The 17,530-nt window shown below is 43.7% G+C and overlaps 1 protein-coding gene and 1 long non-coding RNA gene across 9 annotated transcripts in view; one reads left to right on the top strand and one right to left on the bottom strand.

The window, feature by feature from the left end:
• The window catches only part of LOC140418149 (uncharacterized), a 1,069,702-nt gene that overhangs the window by 118,185 nt on the left and 933,987 nt on the right, over positions 1–17,530 (bottom strand). The gene's annotated exons all lie outside the window — the stretch shown is intronic.
• LOC140418141 (chromodomain-helicase-DNA-binding protein 8-like) overlaps positions 1–17,530 on the top strand; it is a 257,962-nt gene that overhangs the window by 95,332 nt on the left and 145,100 nt on the right. For 7 of the 8 annotated variants that reach the window (XM_072501551.1, XM_072501558.1, XM_072501554.1 and 4 more), the window contains exon 4: positions 15,014–15,363. In XM_072501551.1, the coding sequence (XP_072357652.1) occupies positions 15,014–15,363 (350 nt within the window). The remainder of the gene's footprint in view (positions 1–15,013; positions 15,364–17,530) is intronic. The other variant, XM_072501557.1, reaches the window with a different exon arrangement.

Below are 17,530 nucleotides of genomic sequence, written 5' to 3' on the forward strand. Positions count from 1 at the left end.
ACCCTAACACCTTGATTAGATTCAAGTCTGGAACTCACTCCCGGGTATCTGTTATTCTATATATAAACCTTACCGAACCCCTCGATTAGATTCCAGTCTGTAACTCACTCCCGGGTATCTGTTATTCTATATATAAATCACCCTGAACCCCTCGATTAGATTCCAGTCTCTAACTCACTCCCAGATATCTGTTATTCTATATATAAACCACCCTGAACTCCTCGATTCGATTTTTCACTGTAACTCACTCCTGGGTAACAGTTATTCTATATATAAACCACCCCGAACACTTTGATTAGATTCCTGTCTGTAACTCACTCCCGGGTATCTGTTATTCTATATATAAACCACACCGAACACCTCGATTAGATTCCAGTCTGTAACTCACTCCTGGGTATCTGTTATTCTATATGTAAACCACTCCGAAACCCTCGATTAGATTCCAGTCTATTACTCACTCCCGGGAATCTGTCATTCTATATATAAACCACCCCGAACCCCTCGATTAGATTCCAGTCTGTAACTCACTCCCGGGTATCTGTTATTCTATATATAAACCACCCCGAACCCCTCGATTAGATCCAGCCTGTAACCCACTCCCGGGTATCTGTTATTCCATATATAAACCACCCTGAACCCCTCTATTAGATTCCAGTCTGTAACTCACTCCCGGATATCTGTTATTCTATATAAAATCCACCCCAGACACCTCGATTAGATTCCTGTCTGTAACTTCCGGGTACCTGTTGCTCTATATATAAACCACACCGAACCCCTCGATTAGATTCCAGTCTGTAACTTACTCCCGGGTATCTGTTATTCTATATATAAACCACACCGAACCCCTCGATTAGATTCCAGTCTGTAACTCACTCCCGGGTATCTGTTATTCTCTATATAAACCACACTGAACACCTCGATTAGATTCCAGTCTGTAACTCACTCCCGGGTATCTGTTATTCTATATATACACCACCCCGAACACCTCGATTAGATTCCAGTCTGTAACTCACTCCCGGGTATCTGTTATTCTGTATATAAATCACCCCGAATCCCTCGATTTGATTCCAGTCTGTAACTCACTCCCGGGTATCTGTTATTCTGTATATAAATCACCCCGAATCCCTCGATTAGATTCCAGTCTGTAACTCACTCCCGGGTATCTGTTATTCTATATATAAACCACCCCGAACCCCTCGATTAGATTCCAGTCTGTAACTCACTCCTGGGTATCTGTTATTCTATAAACCACCCCAAACCCCTCGATTAGATTCCAGTCTGTAACTCACTCCCGGGTACCTGTTATTCTATATATAAACCACACCGAACACCTCGATTATATTCCAGTCTGTAACTCACTCCCGGGTATCTGATATTCTATATATAAACCACCCTGAACCCCTCGATTAGATTCCAGTCTGTAACTCACTCCCGGGTACCTGTTATTCTGTATATAAACCACCCTGAACCCCTCGATTAGATTCCAGTCTGTAACTCACTCCCGGGTATCTGTTATTCTATATATAAACCACCCCGAACCCCTCGATTAGATTCCAGTCTGTAACTCACTCCCGGGTATCTGTTATTCTATATGTAAACCACTCCGAAACCCTCGATTAGATTCCAGTCTACAACTCACTCCCGGGTATCTGTTATTCTATATGTAAACCACTCCGAAACCCTCGATTAGATTCCAGTGTACAACTCACTCCCGGGTATCTGTTATTCTATATATAAAACACCCCAAACCCCTCGATTAGATTCCAGTCTGTAACTCACTCCCTGGTATCTGTTATTCTATATATAAACCACCCCGAACCCCTCGATTAGATTCCAGTCTGTAACTCACTCCCGGGTATCTGTTATTCTATATATAAACCATCCCGAACCCCTCGATTAGATTCCAGTCTGTAACTCACTCCCGGGTATCTGTTATTCTCTATATAAACCACCCTAACCCCTTGATTAGATTCCAGTCTGTAACTCACTCCCGGGTATCTGTTATTCAATATATAAATCACCCTGAACCCCTCGATTAGATTCCAGTCTCTAACTCACTCCCAGATATCTGTTATTCTATATATAAACCACCCTGAACTCCTCGATTCGATTTTTCACTGTAACTCACTCCTGGGTAACAGTTATTCTATATATAAACCACCCCGAACACTTTGATTCGATTCCTGTCTGTAACTCACTCCCGGGTATCTGTTATTCTATATATAAACCACACCGAACACCTCGATTAGATTCCAGTCTGTAACTCACTCCTGGGTATCTGTTATTCTATATGTAAACCACTCCGAAACCCTCGATTAGATTCCAGTCTATTACTCACTCCCGGGAATCTGTTATTCTATATATAAACCACCCCGAACCCCTCGATTAGATTCCAGTCTGTAACTCACTCCCGGGTATCTGTTATTCTATATATAAACCACCCCGAACCCCTCGATTAGATTCCAGCCTGTAACCCACTCCCGGGTATCTGTTATTCCATATATAAACCACCCTGAACCCCTCTATTAGATTCCAGTCTGTAACTCACTCCCGGGTATCTGTTATTCTATATAAAATCCACCCCAGACACCTCGATTAGATTCCTGTCTGTAACTTCCGGGTACCTGTTGCTCTATATATAAACCACACCGAACCCCTCGATTAGATTCCAGTCTGTAACTCACTCCCGGGTATCTGTTATTCTCTATATAAACCACACTGAACACCTCGATTAGATTCCAGTCTGTAACTCACTCCCGGGTATCTGTTATTCTGTATATAAATCACCCCGAATCCCTCGATTTGATTCCAGTCTGTAACTCACTCCCGGGTATCTGTTATTCTGTATATAAATCACCCCGAATCCCTCGATTGGATTCCAGTCTGTAACTCACTCCCGGGTATCTGTTATTCTATATATAAACCACCCCGAACCCCTCGATTAGATTCCAGTCTGTAACCCACTCCCGGGTATCTGTTATTCCATATATAAACCACCCTGAACCCCTCGATTAGATTCCAGTCTGTAACTCACTCCCGGGTATCTGTTATTCTATATATAATCCACCCCGAACCCCTCGATTAGATTCCAGTCTGTAACTCACTCCCGGGTATCTGTTATTCTATATATAATCCACCCCGAACCCCTCGATTAGATTCTATTCTGGAACTCACTCCCGGGTATCTGTTATTCTATATATAAACCACCATGAACCCTTCGATTAGATTCCGGTCTGTAACTCACACCCGGTTATCTGTTATTCTATATATAAACCACCCCGAACCCCTCGATTAGATTCCAGTCTGTAACTCACTCCCGGATATCTGTTATTCTATATATAAACCGCCCCGAACCCCTCTATTAGATTCCAGTCTGTAACTCACTCCCGGGTATCTGTTATTCTATATATAAACCACCCTGAACCCCTCGATTAGATTCCAGTCTGTAACTCACTCCCGGGTACCTGTTATTCTATATATAAACCACACCAAACACCTCGATTAGATTCCAGTCTGTAACTCACTCCCGGGTATCTGATATTCTATATATAAACCTCCCTGAACCCCTCGATTAGATTCCAGTCTGTAACTCACTCCCGGGTATCTGTTATTCTGTATATAAACCACCCTGAACCCCTGGATTAGATTCCAGTCTGTAACTCACTCCCGGGTATCTGTTATTCTATATATAAACCACCCCGAACCCCTCGATTAGATTCCAGTCTGTAACTCACTCCCGGGTATCTGTTATTCTATATGTAAACCACTCCGAAACCCTCGATTAGATTCCAGTCTACAACTCACTCCCGGGTATCTGTTATTCTATATGTAAACCACTCCGAAACCCTCGATTAGATTCCAGTGTACAACTCACTCCCGGGTATCTGTTATTCTATATATAAAACACCCCAAACCCCTCGATTAGATTCCAGTCTGTAACTCACTCCCTGGTATCTGTTATTCTATATATAAACCACCCCGAACCCCTCGATTAGATTCCAGTCTGTAACTCACTCCCGGGTATCTGTTATTCTATATATAAACCACCCAAACCCCTCAATTAGATTCCAGTCTGTAACTCACTCCCGGGTATCTGTTATTCTATATATAAACCACCCAAACCCCTCGATTAGATTCCAGTCTGTAACTCACTCCCGGGTATCTGTTATTCTATATATAAACCATCCCGAACCCCTCGATTAGATTCCAGTCTGTAACTCACTCCCGGGTATCTGTTATTCTATATATAAACCACCCAAACCCCTCGATTAGATTCCAGTCTGTAACTCACTCCCGGGTATCTGTTATTCTATATATAAACCATCCCGAAACCCTCGATTAGATTCCAGTCTGTAACTCACTCCCGGGTATCTGTTATTCTCTATATAAACCACCCTAACCCCTTGATTAGATTCAAGTCTGGAACTCACTCCCGGGTATCTGTTATTCTATATATAAACCATACCGAACCCCTCGATTAGATTCCAGTCTGTAACTCACTCCCGGGTATCTGTTATTCTATATATAAATCACCCTGAACCCCTCGATTAGATTCCAGTCTCTAACTCACTCCCAGATATCTGTTATTCTATATATAAACCACCCTGAACTCCTCGATTCGATTTTTCACTGTAACTCACTCCTGGGTAACAGTTATTCTATATATAAACCACCCCGAACACTTTGATTAGATTCCTGTCTGTAACTCACTCCCGGGTATCTGTTATTCTATATATAAACCACACCGAACACCTCGATTAGATTCCAGTCTGTAACTCACTCCTGGGTATCTGTTATTCTATATGTAAACCACTCCGAAACCCTCGATTAGATTCCAGTCTATTACTCACTCCCGGGTATCTGTTATTCTATACATAAACCACCCTGAACCCCTCTATTAGATTCCAGTCTGTAACTCACTCCCGGGTATCTGTTATTCTATATAAAAACCACCCCAGACACCTCGATTAGATTCCTGTCTGTAACTTCCGGGTACCTGTTGCTCTATATATAAACCACACCGAACCCCTCGATTAGATTCCAGTCTGTAACTCACTCCCGGGTATCTGTTATTCTCTATATAAACCACACTGAACACCTCGATTAGATTCCAGTCTGTAACTCACTCCCGGGTATCTGTTATTCTGTATATAAATCACCCCGAATCCCTCGATTGGATTCCAGTCTGTAACTCACTCCCGGGTATCTGTTATTCTATATATAAACCACCCCGAACCCCTCGATTAGATTCCAGTCTGTAACCCACTCCCGGGTATCTGTTATTCCATATATAAACCACCCTGAACCCCTCGATTAGATTCCAGTCTGTAACTCACTCCCGGGTATCTGTTATTCTATATATAATCCACCCCGAACCCCTCGATTAGATTCCAGTCTGTAACTCACTCCCGGGTATCTGTTATTCTATATATAATCCACCCCGAACCCCTCGATTAGATTCTATTCTGGAACTCACTCCCGGGTATCTGTTATTCTATATATAAACCACCATGAACCCTTCGATTAGATTCCGGTCTGTAACTCACACCCGGTTATCTGTTATTCTATATATAAACCACCCCGAACCCCTCGATTAGATTCCAGTCTGTAACTCACTCCCGGATATCTGTTATTCTATATATAAACCGCCCCGAACCCCTCTATTAGATTCCAGTCTGTAACTCACTCCCGGGTATCTGTTATTCTATATATAAACCACCCTGAACCCCTCGATTAGATTCCAGTCTGTAACTCACTCCCGGGTACCTGTTATTCTATATATAAACCACACCAAACACCTCGATTAGATTCCAGTCTGTAACTCACTCCCGGGTATCTGTTATTCTATATATAAACCACCCAAACCCCTCGATTAGATTCCAGTCTGTAACTCACTCCCGGGTATCTGTTATTCTATATATAAACCATCCCGAACCCCTCGATTAGATTCCAGTCTGTAACTCACTCCCGGGTATCTGTTATTCTCTATATAAACCACCCTAACACCTTGATTAGATTCAAGTCTGGAACTCACTCCCGGGTATCTGTTATTCTATATATAAATCACCCTGAACCCCTCGATTAGATTCCAGTCTCTAACTCACTCCCAGATATCTGTTATTCTATATATAAACCACCCTGAACTCCTCGATTCGATTTTTCACTGTAACTCACTCCTGGGTAACAGTTATTCTATATATAAACCACCCCGAACACTTTGATTAGATTCCTGTCTGTAACTCACTCCTGGGTATCTGTTATTCTATATATAAACCACTCCGAAACCCTCGATTAGATTCCAGTCTATTACTCACTCCCGGGAATCTGTTATTCTATATATAAACCACCCCGAACCCCTCGATTAGATTCCAGTCTGTAACTCACTCCCGGGTATCTGTTATTCTATATATAAACCACCCCGAACCCCTCGATTAGATCCAGCCTGTAACCCACTCCCGGGTATCTGTTATTCCATATATAAACCACCCTGAACCCCTCTATTAGATTCCAGTCTGTAACTCACTCCCGGATATCTGTTATTCTATATAAAATCCACCCCAGACACCTCGATTAGATTCCTGTCTGTAACTTCCGGGTACCTGTTGCTCTATATATAAACCACACCGAACCCCTCGATTAGATTCCAGTCTGTAACTTACTCCCGGGTATCTGTTATTCTATATATAAACCACACCGAACCCCTCGATTAGATTCCAGTCTGTAACTCACTCCCGGGTATCTGTTATTCTCTATATAAACCACACTGAACACCTCGATTAGATTCCAGTCTGTAACTCACTCCCGGGTATCTGTTATTCTATATATACACCACCCCGAACACCTCGATTAGATTCCAGTCTGTAACTCACTCCCGGGTATCTGTTATTCTGTATATAAATCACCCCGAATCCCTCGATTTGATTCCAGTCTGTAACTCACTCCCGGGTATCTGTTATTCTGTATATAAATCACCCCGAATCCCTCGATTAGATTCCAGTCTGTAACTCACTCCCGGGTATCTGTTATTCTATATATAAACCACCCCGAACCCCTCGATTAGATTCCAGTCTGTAACTCACTCCTGGGTATCTGTTATTCTATAAACCACCCCAAACCCCTCGATTAGATTCCAGTCTGTAACTCACTCCCGGGTACCTGTTATTCTATATATAAACCACACCGAACACCTCGATTAGATTCCAGTCTGTAACTCACTCCCGGGTATCTGATATTCTATATATAAACCACCCTGAACCCCTCGATTAGATTCCAGTCTGTAACTCACTCCCGGGTACCTGTTATTCTGTATATAAACCACCCTGAACCCCTCGATTAGATTCCAGTCTGTAACTCACTCCCGGGTATCTGTTATTCTATATATAAACCACCCCGAACCCCTCGATTAGATTCCAGTCTGTAACTCACTCCCGGGTATCTGTTATTCTATATGTAAACCACTCCGAAACCCTCGATTAGATTCCAGTCTACAACTCACTCCCGGGTATCTGTTATTCTATATGTAAACCACTCCGAAACCCTCGATTAGATTCCAGTGTACAACTCACTCCCGGGTATCTGTTATTCTATATATAAAACACCCCAAACCCCTCGATTAGATTCCAGTCTGTAACTCACTCCCTGGTATCTGTTATTCTATATATAAACCACCCCGAACCCCTCGATTAGATTCCAGTCTGTAACTCACTCCCGGGTATCTGTTATTCTATATATAAACCATCCCGAACCCCTCGATTAGATTCCAGTCTGTAACTCACTCCCGGGTATCTGTTATTCTCTATATAAACCACCCTAACCCCTTGATTAGATTCCAGTCTGTAACTCACTCCCGGGTATCTGTTATTCTATATATAAATCACCCTGAACCCCTCGATTAGATTCCAGTCTCTAACTCACTCCCAGATATCTGTTATTCTATATATAAACCACCCTGAACTCCTCGATTCGATTTTTCACTGTAACTCACTCCTGGGTAACAGTTATTCTATATATAAACCACCCCGAACACTTTGATTAGATTCCTGTCTGTAACTCACTCCCGGGTATCTGTTATTCTATATATAAACCACACCGAACACCTCGATTAGATTCCAGTCTGTAACTCACTCCTGGGTATCTGTTATTCTATATGTAAACCACTCCGAAACCCTCGATTAGATTCCAGTCTATTACTCACTCCCGGGAATCTGTTATTCTATATATAAACCACCCCGAACCCCTCGATTAGATTCCAGTCTGTAACTCACTCCCGGGTATCTGTTATTCTATATATAAACCACCCCGAACCCCTCGATTAGATTCCAGCCTGTAACCCACTCCCGGGTATCTGTTATTCCATATATAAACCACCCTGAACCCCTCTATTAGATTCCAGTCTGTAACTCACTCCCGGGTATCTGTTATTCTATATAAAATCCACCCCAGACACCTCGATTAGATTCCTGTCTGTAACTTCCGGGTACCTGTTGCTCTATATATAAACCACACCGAACCCCTCGATTAGATTCCAGTCTGTAACTCACTCCCGGGTATCTGTTATTCTCTATATAAACCACACTGAACACCTCGATTAGATTCCAGTCTGTAACTCACTCCCGGGTATCTGTTATTCTGTATATAAATCACCCCGAATCCCTCGATTTGATTCCAGTCTGTAACTCACTCCCGGGTATCTGTTATTCTGTATATAAATCACCCCGAATCCCTCGATTGGATTCCAGTCTGTAACTCACTCCCGGGTATCTGTTATTCTATATATAAACCACCCCGAACCCCTCGATTAGATTCCAGTCTGTAACCCACTCCCGGGTATCTGTTATTCCATATATAAACCACCCTGAACCCCTCGATTAGATTCCAGTCTGTAACTCACTCCCGGGTATCTGTTATTCTATATATAATCCACCCCGAACCCCTCGATTAGATTCCAGTCTGTAACTCACTCCCGGGTATCTGTTATTCTATATATAATCCACCCCGAACCCCTCGATTAGATTCTATTCTGGAACTCACTCCCGGGTATCTGTTATTCTATATATAAACCACCATGAACCCTTCGATTAGATTCCGGTCTGTAACTCACACCCGGTTATCTGTTATTCTATATATAAACCACCCCGAACCCCTCGATTAGATTCCAGTCTGTAACTCACTCCCGGATATCTGTTATTCTATATATAAACCGCCCCGAACCCCTCTATTAGATTCCAGTCTGTAACTCACTCCCGGGTATCTGTTATTCTATATATAAACCACCCTGAACCCCTCGATTAGATTCCAGTCTGTAACTCACTCCCGGGTACCTGTTATTCTATATATAAACCACACCAAACACCTCGATTAGATTCCAGTCTGTAACTCACTCCCGGGTATCTGATATTCTATATATAAACCTCCCTGAACCCCTCGATTAGATTCCAGTCTGTAACTCACTCCCGGGTATCTGTTATTCTGTATATAAACCACCCTGAACCCCTGGATTAGATTCCAGTCTGTAACTCACTCCCGGGTATCTGTTATTCTATATATAAACCACCCCGAACCCCTCGATTAGATTCCAGTCTGTAACTCACTCCCGGGTATCTGTTATTCTATATGTAAACCACTCCGAAACCCTCGATTAGATTCCAGTCTACAACTCACTCCCGGGTATCTGTTATTCTATATGTAAACCACTCCGAAACCCTCGATTAGATTCCAGTGTACAACTCACTCCCGGGTATCTGTTATTCTATATATAAAACACCCCAAACCCCTCGATTAGATTCCAGTCTGTAACTCACTCCCTGGTATCTGTTATTCTATATATAAACCACCCCGAACCCCTCGATTAGATTCCAGTCTGTAACTCACTCCCGGGTATCTGTTATTCTATATATAAACCACCCAAACCCCTCAATTAGATTCCAGTCTGTAACTCACTCCCGGGTATCTGTTATTCTATATATAAACCACCCAAACCCCTCGATTAGATTCCAGTCTGTAACTCACTCCCGGGTATCTGTTATTCTATATATAAACCATCCCGAACCCCTCGATTAGATTCCAGTCTGTAACTCACTCCCGGGTATCTGTTATTCTATATATAAACCACCCAAACCCCTCGATTAGATTCCAGTCTGTAACTCACTCCCGGGTATCTGTTATTCTATATATAAACCATCCCGAAACCCTCGATTAGATTCCAGTCTGTAACTCACTCCCGGGTATCTGTTATTCTCTATATAAACCACCCTAACCCCTTGATTAGATTCAAGTCTGGAACTCACTCCCGGGTATCTGTTATTCTATATATAAACCATACCGAACCCCTCGATTAGATTCCAGTCTGTAACTCACTCCCGGGTATCTGTTATTCTATATATAAATCACCCTGAACCCCTCGATTAGATTCCAGTGTCTAACTCACTCCCAGATATCTGTTATTCTATATATAAACCACCCTGAACTCCTCGATTCGATTTTTCACTGTAACTCACTCCTGGGTAACAGTTATTCTATATATAAACCACCCCGAACACTTTGATTAGATTCCTGTCTGTAACTCACTCCCGGGTATCTGTTATTCTATATATAAACCACCCCGAACCCCTCGATTAGATTCCAGTCTGTAACTCACTCCCGGGTATCTGTTATTCTATATATAAACCACACCGAACCCCTCGATTAGATTCCAGTCTGTAACTCACTCCCGGGTATCTGTTATTCTCTATATAAACCACACTGAACACCTCGATTAGATTCCAGTCTGTAACTCACTCCCGGGTATCTGTTATTCTGTATATAAATCACCCCGAATCCCTCGATTGGATTCCAGTCTGTAACTCACTCCCGGGTATCTGTTATTCTATATATAAACCACCCCGAACCCCTCGATTAGATTCCAGTCTGTAACCCACTCCCGGGTATCTGTTATTCCATATATAAACCACCCTGAACCCCTCGATTAGATTCCAGTCTGTAACTCACTCCCGGGTATCTGTTATTCTATATATAATCCACCCCGAACCCCTCGATTAGATTCCAGTCTGTAACTCACTCCCGGGTATCTGTTATTCTATATATAATCCACCCCGAACCCCTCGATTAGATTCTATTCTGGAACTCACTCCCGGGTATCTGTTATTCTATATATAAACCACCATGAACCCTTCGATTAGATTCCGGTCTGTAACTCACACCCGGTTATCTGTTATTCTATATATAAACCACCCCGAACCCCTCGATTAGATTCCAGTCTGTAACTCACTCCCGGATATCTGTTATTCTATATATAAACCGCCCCGAACCCCTCTATTAGATTCCAGTCTGTAACTCACTCCCGGGTATCTGTTATTCTATATATAAACCACCCTGAACCCCTCGATTAGATTCCAGTCTGTAACTCACTCCCGGGTACCTGTTATTCTATATATAAACCACACCAAACACCTCGATTAGATTCCAGTCTGTAACTCACTCCCGGGTATCTGATATTCTATATATAAACCTCCCTGAACCCCTCGATTAGATTCCAGTCTGTAACTCACTCCCGGGTATCTGTTATTCTGTATATAAACCACCCTGAACCCCTGGATTAGATTCCAGTCTGTAACTCACTCCCGGGTATCTGTTATTCTATATATAAACCACCCCGAACCCCTCGATTAGATTCCAGTCTGTAACTCACTCCCGGGTATCTGTTATTCTATATGTAAACCACTCCGAAACCCTCGATTAGATTCCAGTCTACAACTCACTCCCGGGTATCTGTTATTCTATATGTAAACCACTCCGAAACCCTCGATTAGATTCCAGTGTACAACTCACTCCCGGGTATCTGTTATTCTATATATAAACCATCCCGAACCCCTCGATTAGATTCCAGTCTGTAACTCACTCCCGGGTATCTGTTATTCTATATATAAACCACCCAAACCCCTCGATTAGATTCCAGTCTGTAACTCACTCCCGGGTATCTGTTATTCTATATATAAACCATCCCGAACCCCTCGATTAGATTCCAGTCTGTAACTCACTCCCGGGTATCTGTTATTCTATATATAAACCACCCAAACCCCTCGATTAGATTCCAGTCTGTAACTCACTCCCGGGTATCTGTTATTCTATATATAAACCATCCCGAACCCCTCGATTAGATTCCAGTCTGTAACTCACTCCCGGGTATCTGTTATTCTCTATATAAACCACCCTAACCCCTTGATTAGATTCAAGTCTGGAACTCACTCCCGGGTATCTGTTATTCTATATATAAACCATACCGAACCCCTCGATTAGATTCCAGTCTGTAACTCACTCCCGGGTATCTGTTATTCTATATATAAATCACCCTGAACCCCTCGATTAGATTCCAGTCTCTAACTCACTCCCAGATATCTGTTATTCTATATATAAACCACCCTGAACTCCTCGATTCGATTTTTCACTGTAACTCACTCCTGGGTAACAGTTATTCTATATATAAACCACCCCGAACACTTTGAATAGATTCCTGTCTGTAACTCACTCCCGGGTATCTGTTATTCTATATATAAACCACACCGAACACCTCGATTAGATTCCAGTCTGTAACTCACTCCTGGGTATCTGTTATTCTATATGTAAACCACTCCGAAACCCTCGATTAGATTCCAGTCTATTACTCACTCCCGGGTATCTGTTATTCTATACATAAACCACCCTGAACCCCTCTATTAGATTCCAGTCTGTAACTCACTCCCGGGTATCTGTTATTCTATATAAAAACCACCCCAGACACCTCGATTAGATTCCTGTCTGTAACTTCCGGGTACCTGTTGCTCTATATATAAACCACACCGAACCCCTCGATTAGATTCCAGTCTGTAACTCACTCCCGGGTATCTGTTATTCTCTATATAAACCACACTGAACACCTCGATTAGATTCCAGTCTGTAACTCACTCCCGGGTATCTGTTATTCTGTATATAAATCACCCCGAATCCCTCGATTGGATTCCAGTCTGTAACTCACTCCTGGGTATCTGTTATTCTATATGTAAACCACTCCGAAACCCTCGATTAGATTCCAGTCTATTACTCACTCCCGGGTATCTGTTATTCTATACATAAAACACCCCGAACCCCTCGATTAGATTCCAGTCTGTAACTCACTCCCGGGTATCTGTTATTCAATATATAAACCACCCCGAACCCTTGTGATTAGATTCCAGTCTGTAACTCACTCCCGGGTATCTGTTATTCTCTCTAAACCACCCCGAACCGCTTGATTAGATTCCAGTCTGTAACTCACTCCCGGGTATCTTTTATTCTATACATAAACCACCCCGAACCCCTCGATTAGATTCCAGTCTGTAACTTACTCCCGGGTATCTGTTATTCTCTATATAAACCACCCCGAACCCCTCGATTAGATTCCAGTCTGTAACTCACTCCCGGGTGTCTGTTATTCTATATATAAACCACACTGAACACCTCGATTAGATTCCAGTCTGTAACTCACTCCCGGGTATCTGTTATTCTATATATAAACCACCCCGAACACCTCGATTAGATTCCAGTCTGTAACTCACTCCCGGGTATCTGTTATTCTATATATAAACCACCCCGAACACCTCGATTAGATTCCAGTCTGTAACTCACTCCCGGGTATCTGTTATTCTATATATAAACCATCCCGAACCCCTCGATTAGATTCCAGTCTGTAACTCACTCCCGGGTATCTGTTATTCTATATATAAACCACCTCGAACCCCTCGATTAGATTCCAGTCTGTAACTCACTCCCGGGTATCTGTTATTTTATATATAAACCACCCTGAACCTCTCGATTAGATTCCAGTCTGTAACTCACTCCCGGGTATCTGTTATTCTGTATATAAACCATCCTGAACCCCCCGATTAGAGTCCAGTCTGTAACTCACTCCCGGGTATCTGTTATTCTATATATAAACCACACCGAACCCCTCGATTAGATTCCAGTCTGTAACTCACTCCCGGGTATCTGTTATTCTATATATAAACCACCCCGAACCCCTCGATTAGATTCAAGTCTGGAACTCACTCCCGGGTATCTGTTATTCTATATACAAACCACCCCGAACCCCTCGATTAGATTCCAGTCTGTAACTCACTCCCGGGTATCTGTTATTCTATATATAAACCACCCTGAACCCCTCGATTAGATTCCAGTCTGTAACTCACTCCCGGGTATCTGTTATTCTATATATAAACCACCCCGAACACCTCGATTAGATTCCAGTCTGTAACTCACTCCCGGGTATCTGTTATTCTACATATAAACCACACCGAACCCCTCGATTAGATTCCAGTCTGTAACTCACTCCCGGGTATCTGTTATTCTATATATAAACCACCCCGAACCCCTCGATTAGATTCCAGTCTGTAACTCACTCCCGGGTATCTGTTATTCTATATATAAACCACCCCGAACCCCTCGATTAGATTCCAGTCTGTAACTCACTCCCGGGTATCTGTTCTATATATAAACCACCCCGAACCCCTCGATTAGATTCCAGTCTGTAACTCACTCCCGGGTATCTGTTATTCTATATATAAACCACCCCGAACCCCTCGATTAGATTCCAGCCTGTAACTCACTCCCGGGTATCGGTTATTCTGTATATAAACCACACCGAACCCCTCGATTAGATTCCCGTCTGTAACTCACTCCCGGGTATCTGTGATTCTATATATAAACCACCGCGAACCCCTCGATTCGATTCCAGTCTGTAACTCACTCCCGAGTATCTGTTATTCTATATATAAACCACCCCGAACCCCTCGATTCGATTCCAGTCTGTAACTCACTCCCGAGTATCTGTTATTCTATATATAAACCACCCCGAACCCCTCGATTCGATTCCAGTCTGTAACTCTCTCCTGGGCTTGTCATTATTTTATATATAATATATATCGCAGATCCCAGCACTCCTCGGTTACATTCAACCCTTGTGATTCAGTCCGCTATTCAACTCTTGCTGGGTTTGTTTCCCCAGCCGGCGCACTCCCAGATTTCGGGGCCCACTCTGTCCGTGGTGACGGCCCAGGTCACCGGTGTGGCCAGTGACCAACAGCGCAAGCTGGAGCACCAGAAGAAGCAGGAGAAAGCAAACCGCATCGTGGCGGAGGCCATCGCCCGGGCCAAGGCGCGGGGCGAGCAGAACATCCCCCGTGTCCTGGCGCACAACGAGCTGAGCGGCAAGGCCTCGGGGGCAGAGAGCGAGGAGAAACGCAAGAAGAAAAAGGGCAGTTCGCGCCCCAAAGAGGGCGACCCCAAGAAATCGCGGTCGTCCTCCAAGTCCGGCTCGTCATCCAGCTCCAAGATTAAGGGCAAATGCAAACCCAGGTGAGTACCGACTGTCGTGTTGTCCTTCTTTCTCCCCCCCCCCCCCCCCCCACCACCACCACCACCACCATTCTCGCCTCGTACTACACTGGGCTGTACCGAGTTGTCTATATGTAAAGGGTAGTCGTATTGATGTCTGGTCCCTCCCACAGAAGTGATGACGGATGTCGGCATCACTCATCACAATGCTTCCACCCTCATCCACTAACCACCCACTGAATACGGTGGGTTGTGGTGCCGTGCAAGACAATTTGTGATGGATTTGGGGTGTATTTGAGTGAGGGAGAAGGAGGGGACTGCATTTGGATTGCGGGTGGAGGATGGGAGTGGGGTTGCAGTTTCAGACGGCAATATTCAACCCCTAACTCCCATTGAAGACCATCCCTCTAATCCCCGAACTCTCCCATCGAAGACCATCCCTCTAATCCCCTACCTCTCCCATCGAAGACCATCCCTCTAATCCCCTAACTCTCCCATCGAAGACCATCCCTCTAATCCCCTACCTCTCCCATCGAAGACCATCCCTCTAATCCCCTAACCCTCCCATTGAAGACCATCTCTCTGATCCCCTAACTCTCCCACTGAAGACCATCTCTCTGATCCCCCTAACTCTCCCATCGAAGACCATCTCACTAATCCTCTAACTCTCCCATTGAAGACCATCTCTCTGATCCCCTAACTCTCCCACTGAAGACCATCCCTCTAATCCTCTAACTCTCCCATTGAAGACCATCTCTTTGATCCCCTAACCCTCCCATTGAAGACCATCTCTCTGATTCCCTAACTCTCCCATCGAAGACCATGGGAACCTGGATTGTAGTTTTAGGGTAAGGGAGAATGAGAGTATAGAGGTCAGGAGCACAGATTTGACGTTGGGGCGATGGATAGTTACAAGGTAGCGAGGAAGGATCTAAAGAGAGAGCTAAGACGAGCAAGGAGGGGACATGAGAAGTATTTGGCAGGAAGGATCAAGGAAAACCCAAAAGCTTTCTATAGGTATGTCAGGAATAAGCGAATGACTAGGGAAAGAGTAGGACCAGTCAAGGACAGGGATGGGAAATTGTGTGTGGAGTCTGAAGAGATAGGCGAGATACTAAATGAATATTTTTCGTCAGTATTCACTCAGGAAAAAGATAATGTTGTGGAGGAGAATGCTGAGCCCCAGGCTAATAGAATAGATGGCATTGAGGTACGTAGGGACAGGCTGAAAATAGATAAGTCCCCGGGACCTGATGGGATTTATCCTAGGATTCTATGGGAGGCCAGGGAAGAGATTGCTGGACCTTTGGCTTTGATTTTTATGTCATCATTGGCTACAGGAATAGTGCCAGAGGACTGGAGGACAGCAAATGTGGTCCCTTTGTTCAAAAAGGGGAGCAGAGACAACCCCGGCAACTATAGACCGGTGAGCCTCACGTCTGTAGTGGGTAAAGTCTTGGAGGGGATTATAAGGGACAAGATTTATAATCATCTAGATAGGAATAATATGATCAGGGATAGTCAGCATGGCTTTGTGAAGGGTAGGTCATGCCTCACAAACCTTATTGAGTTCTTTGAGAAGGTGACTGAACAGGTAGACGAGGGTAGAGCAGTTGATGTGTATATGGATTTCAGCAAAGCGTTTGATAAGGTTCCCCACGGTAGGCTATTGCAAAAAATACAGTGATTAAATCTTTACAGATCCAGAGATGGGGTAACCCCAGGATCTCTGGATCTGTAAAGATGAAATCATCTGCTAATGCTCGCATTCCTAGCATTGTTTGGCATCTTTGAATTTGTCTATATATGTGTTTCTGGAACAGACCTCTTCATTCACCCGAGGAAGGAGCAGCGCTCCAAAAGCTAGTGACATCGAAACAAACCTGTTGGACTTTAACCTGGTGTTGTAAGACTTCGTACTGTGCTCACCCCAGTCCAACGCCGGCATCTCCACATCATGTCTCCCATTGAAGACGATCTCTCTAATCCCCTAACTCACCCATTGAAGACCATCCCTCTAATCCTCTACCTCTCCCATTGAAGACCATCTCTCTAATCCCCTAACTCTCCCATCGAAGACCATCCCTCTAATCCCAAAACTCCCCCATTGAAGACCATCTCTCTAATCCCCTAACTCACCCATTGAAGACCATCCCTCTAATCCTCTACCTCTCCCATTGAAGACCAT

The sequence above is a fragment of the Scyliorhinus torazame genome, chromosome 5 (genome assembly GCF_047496885.1).
Source record: "Scyliorhinus torazame isolate Kashiwa2021f chromosome 5, sScyTor2.1, whole genome shotgun sequence".
Taxonomy (NCBI): domain Eukaryota; kingdom Metazoa; phylum Chordata; class Chondrichthyes; order Carcharhiniformes; family Scyliorhinidae; genus Scyliorhinus; species Scyliorhinus torazame.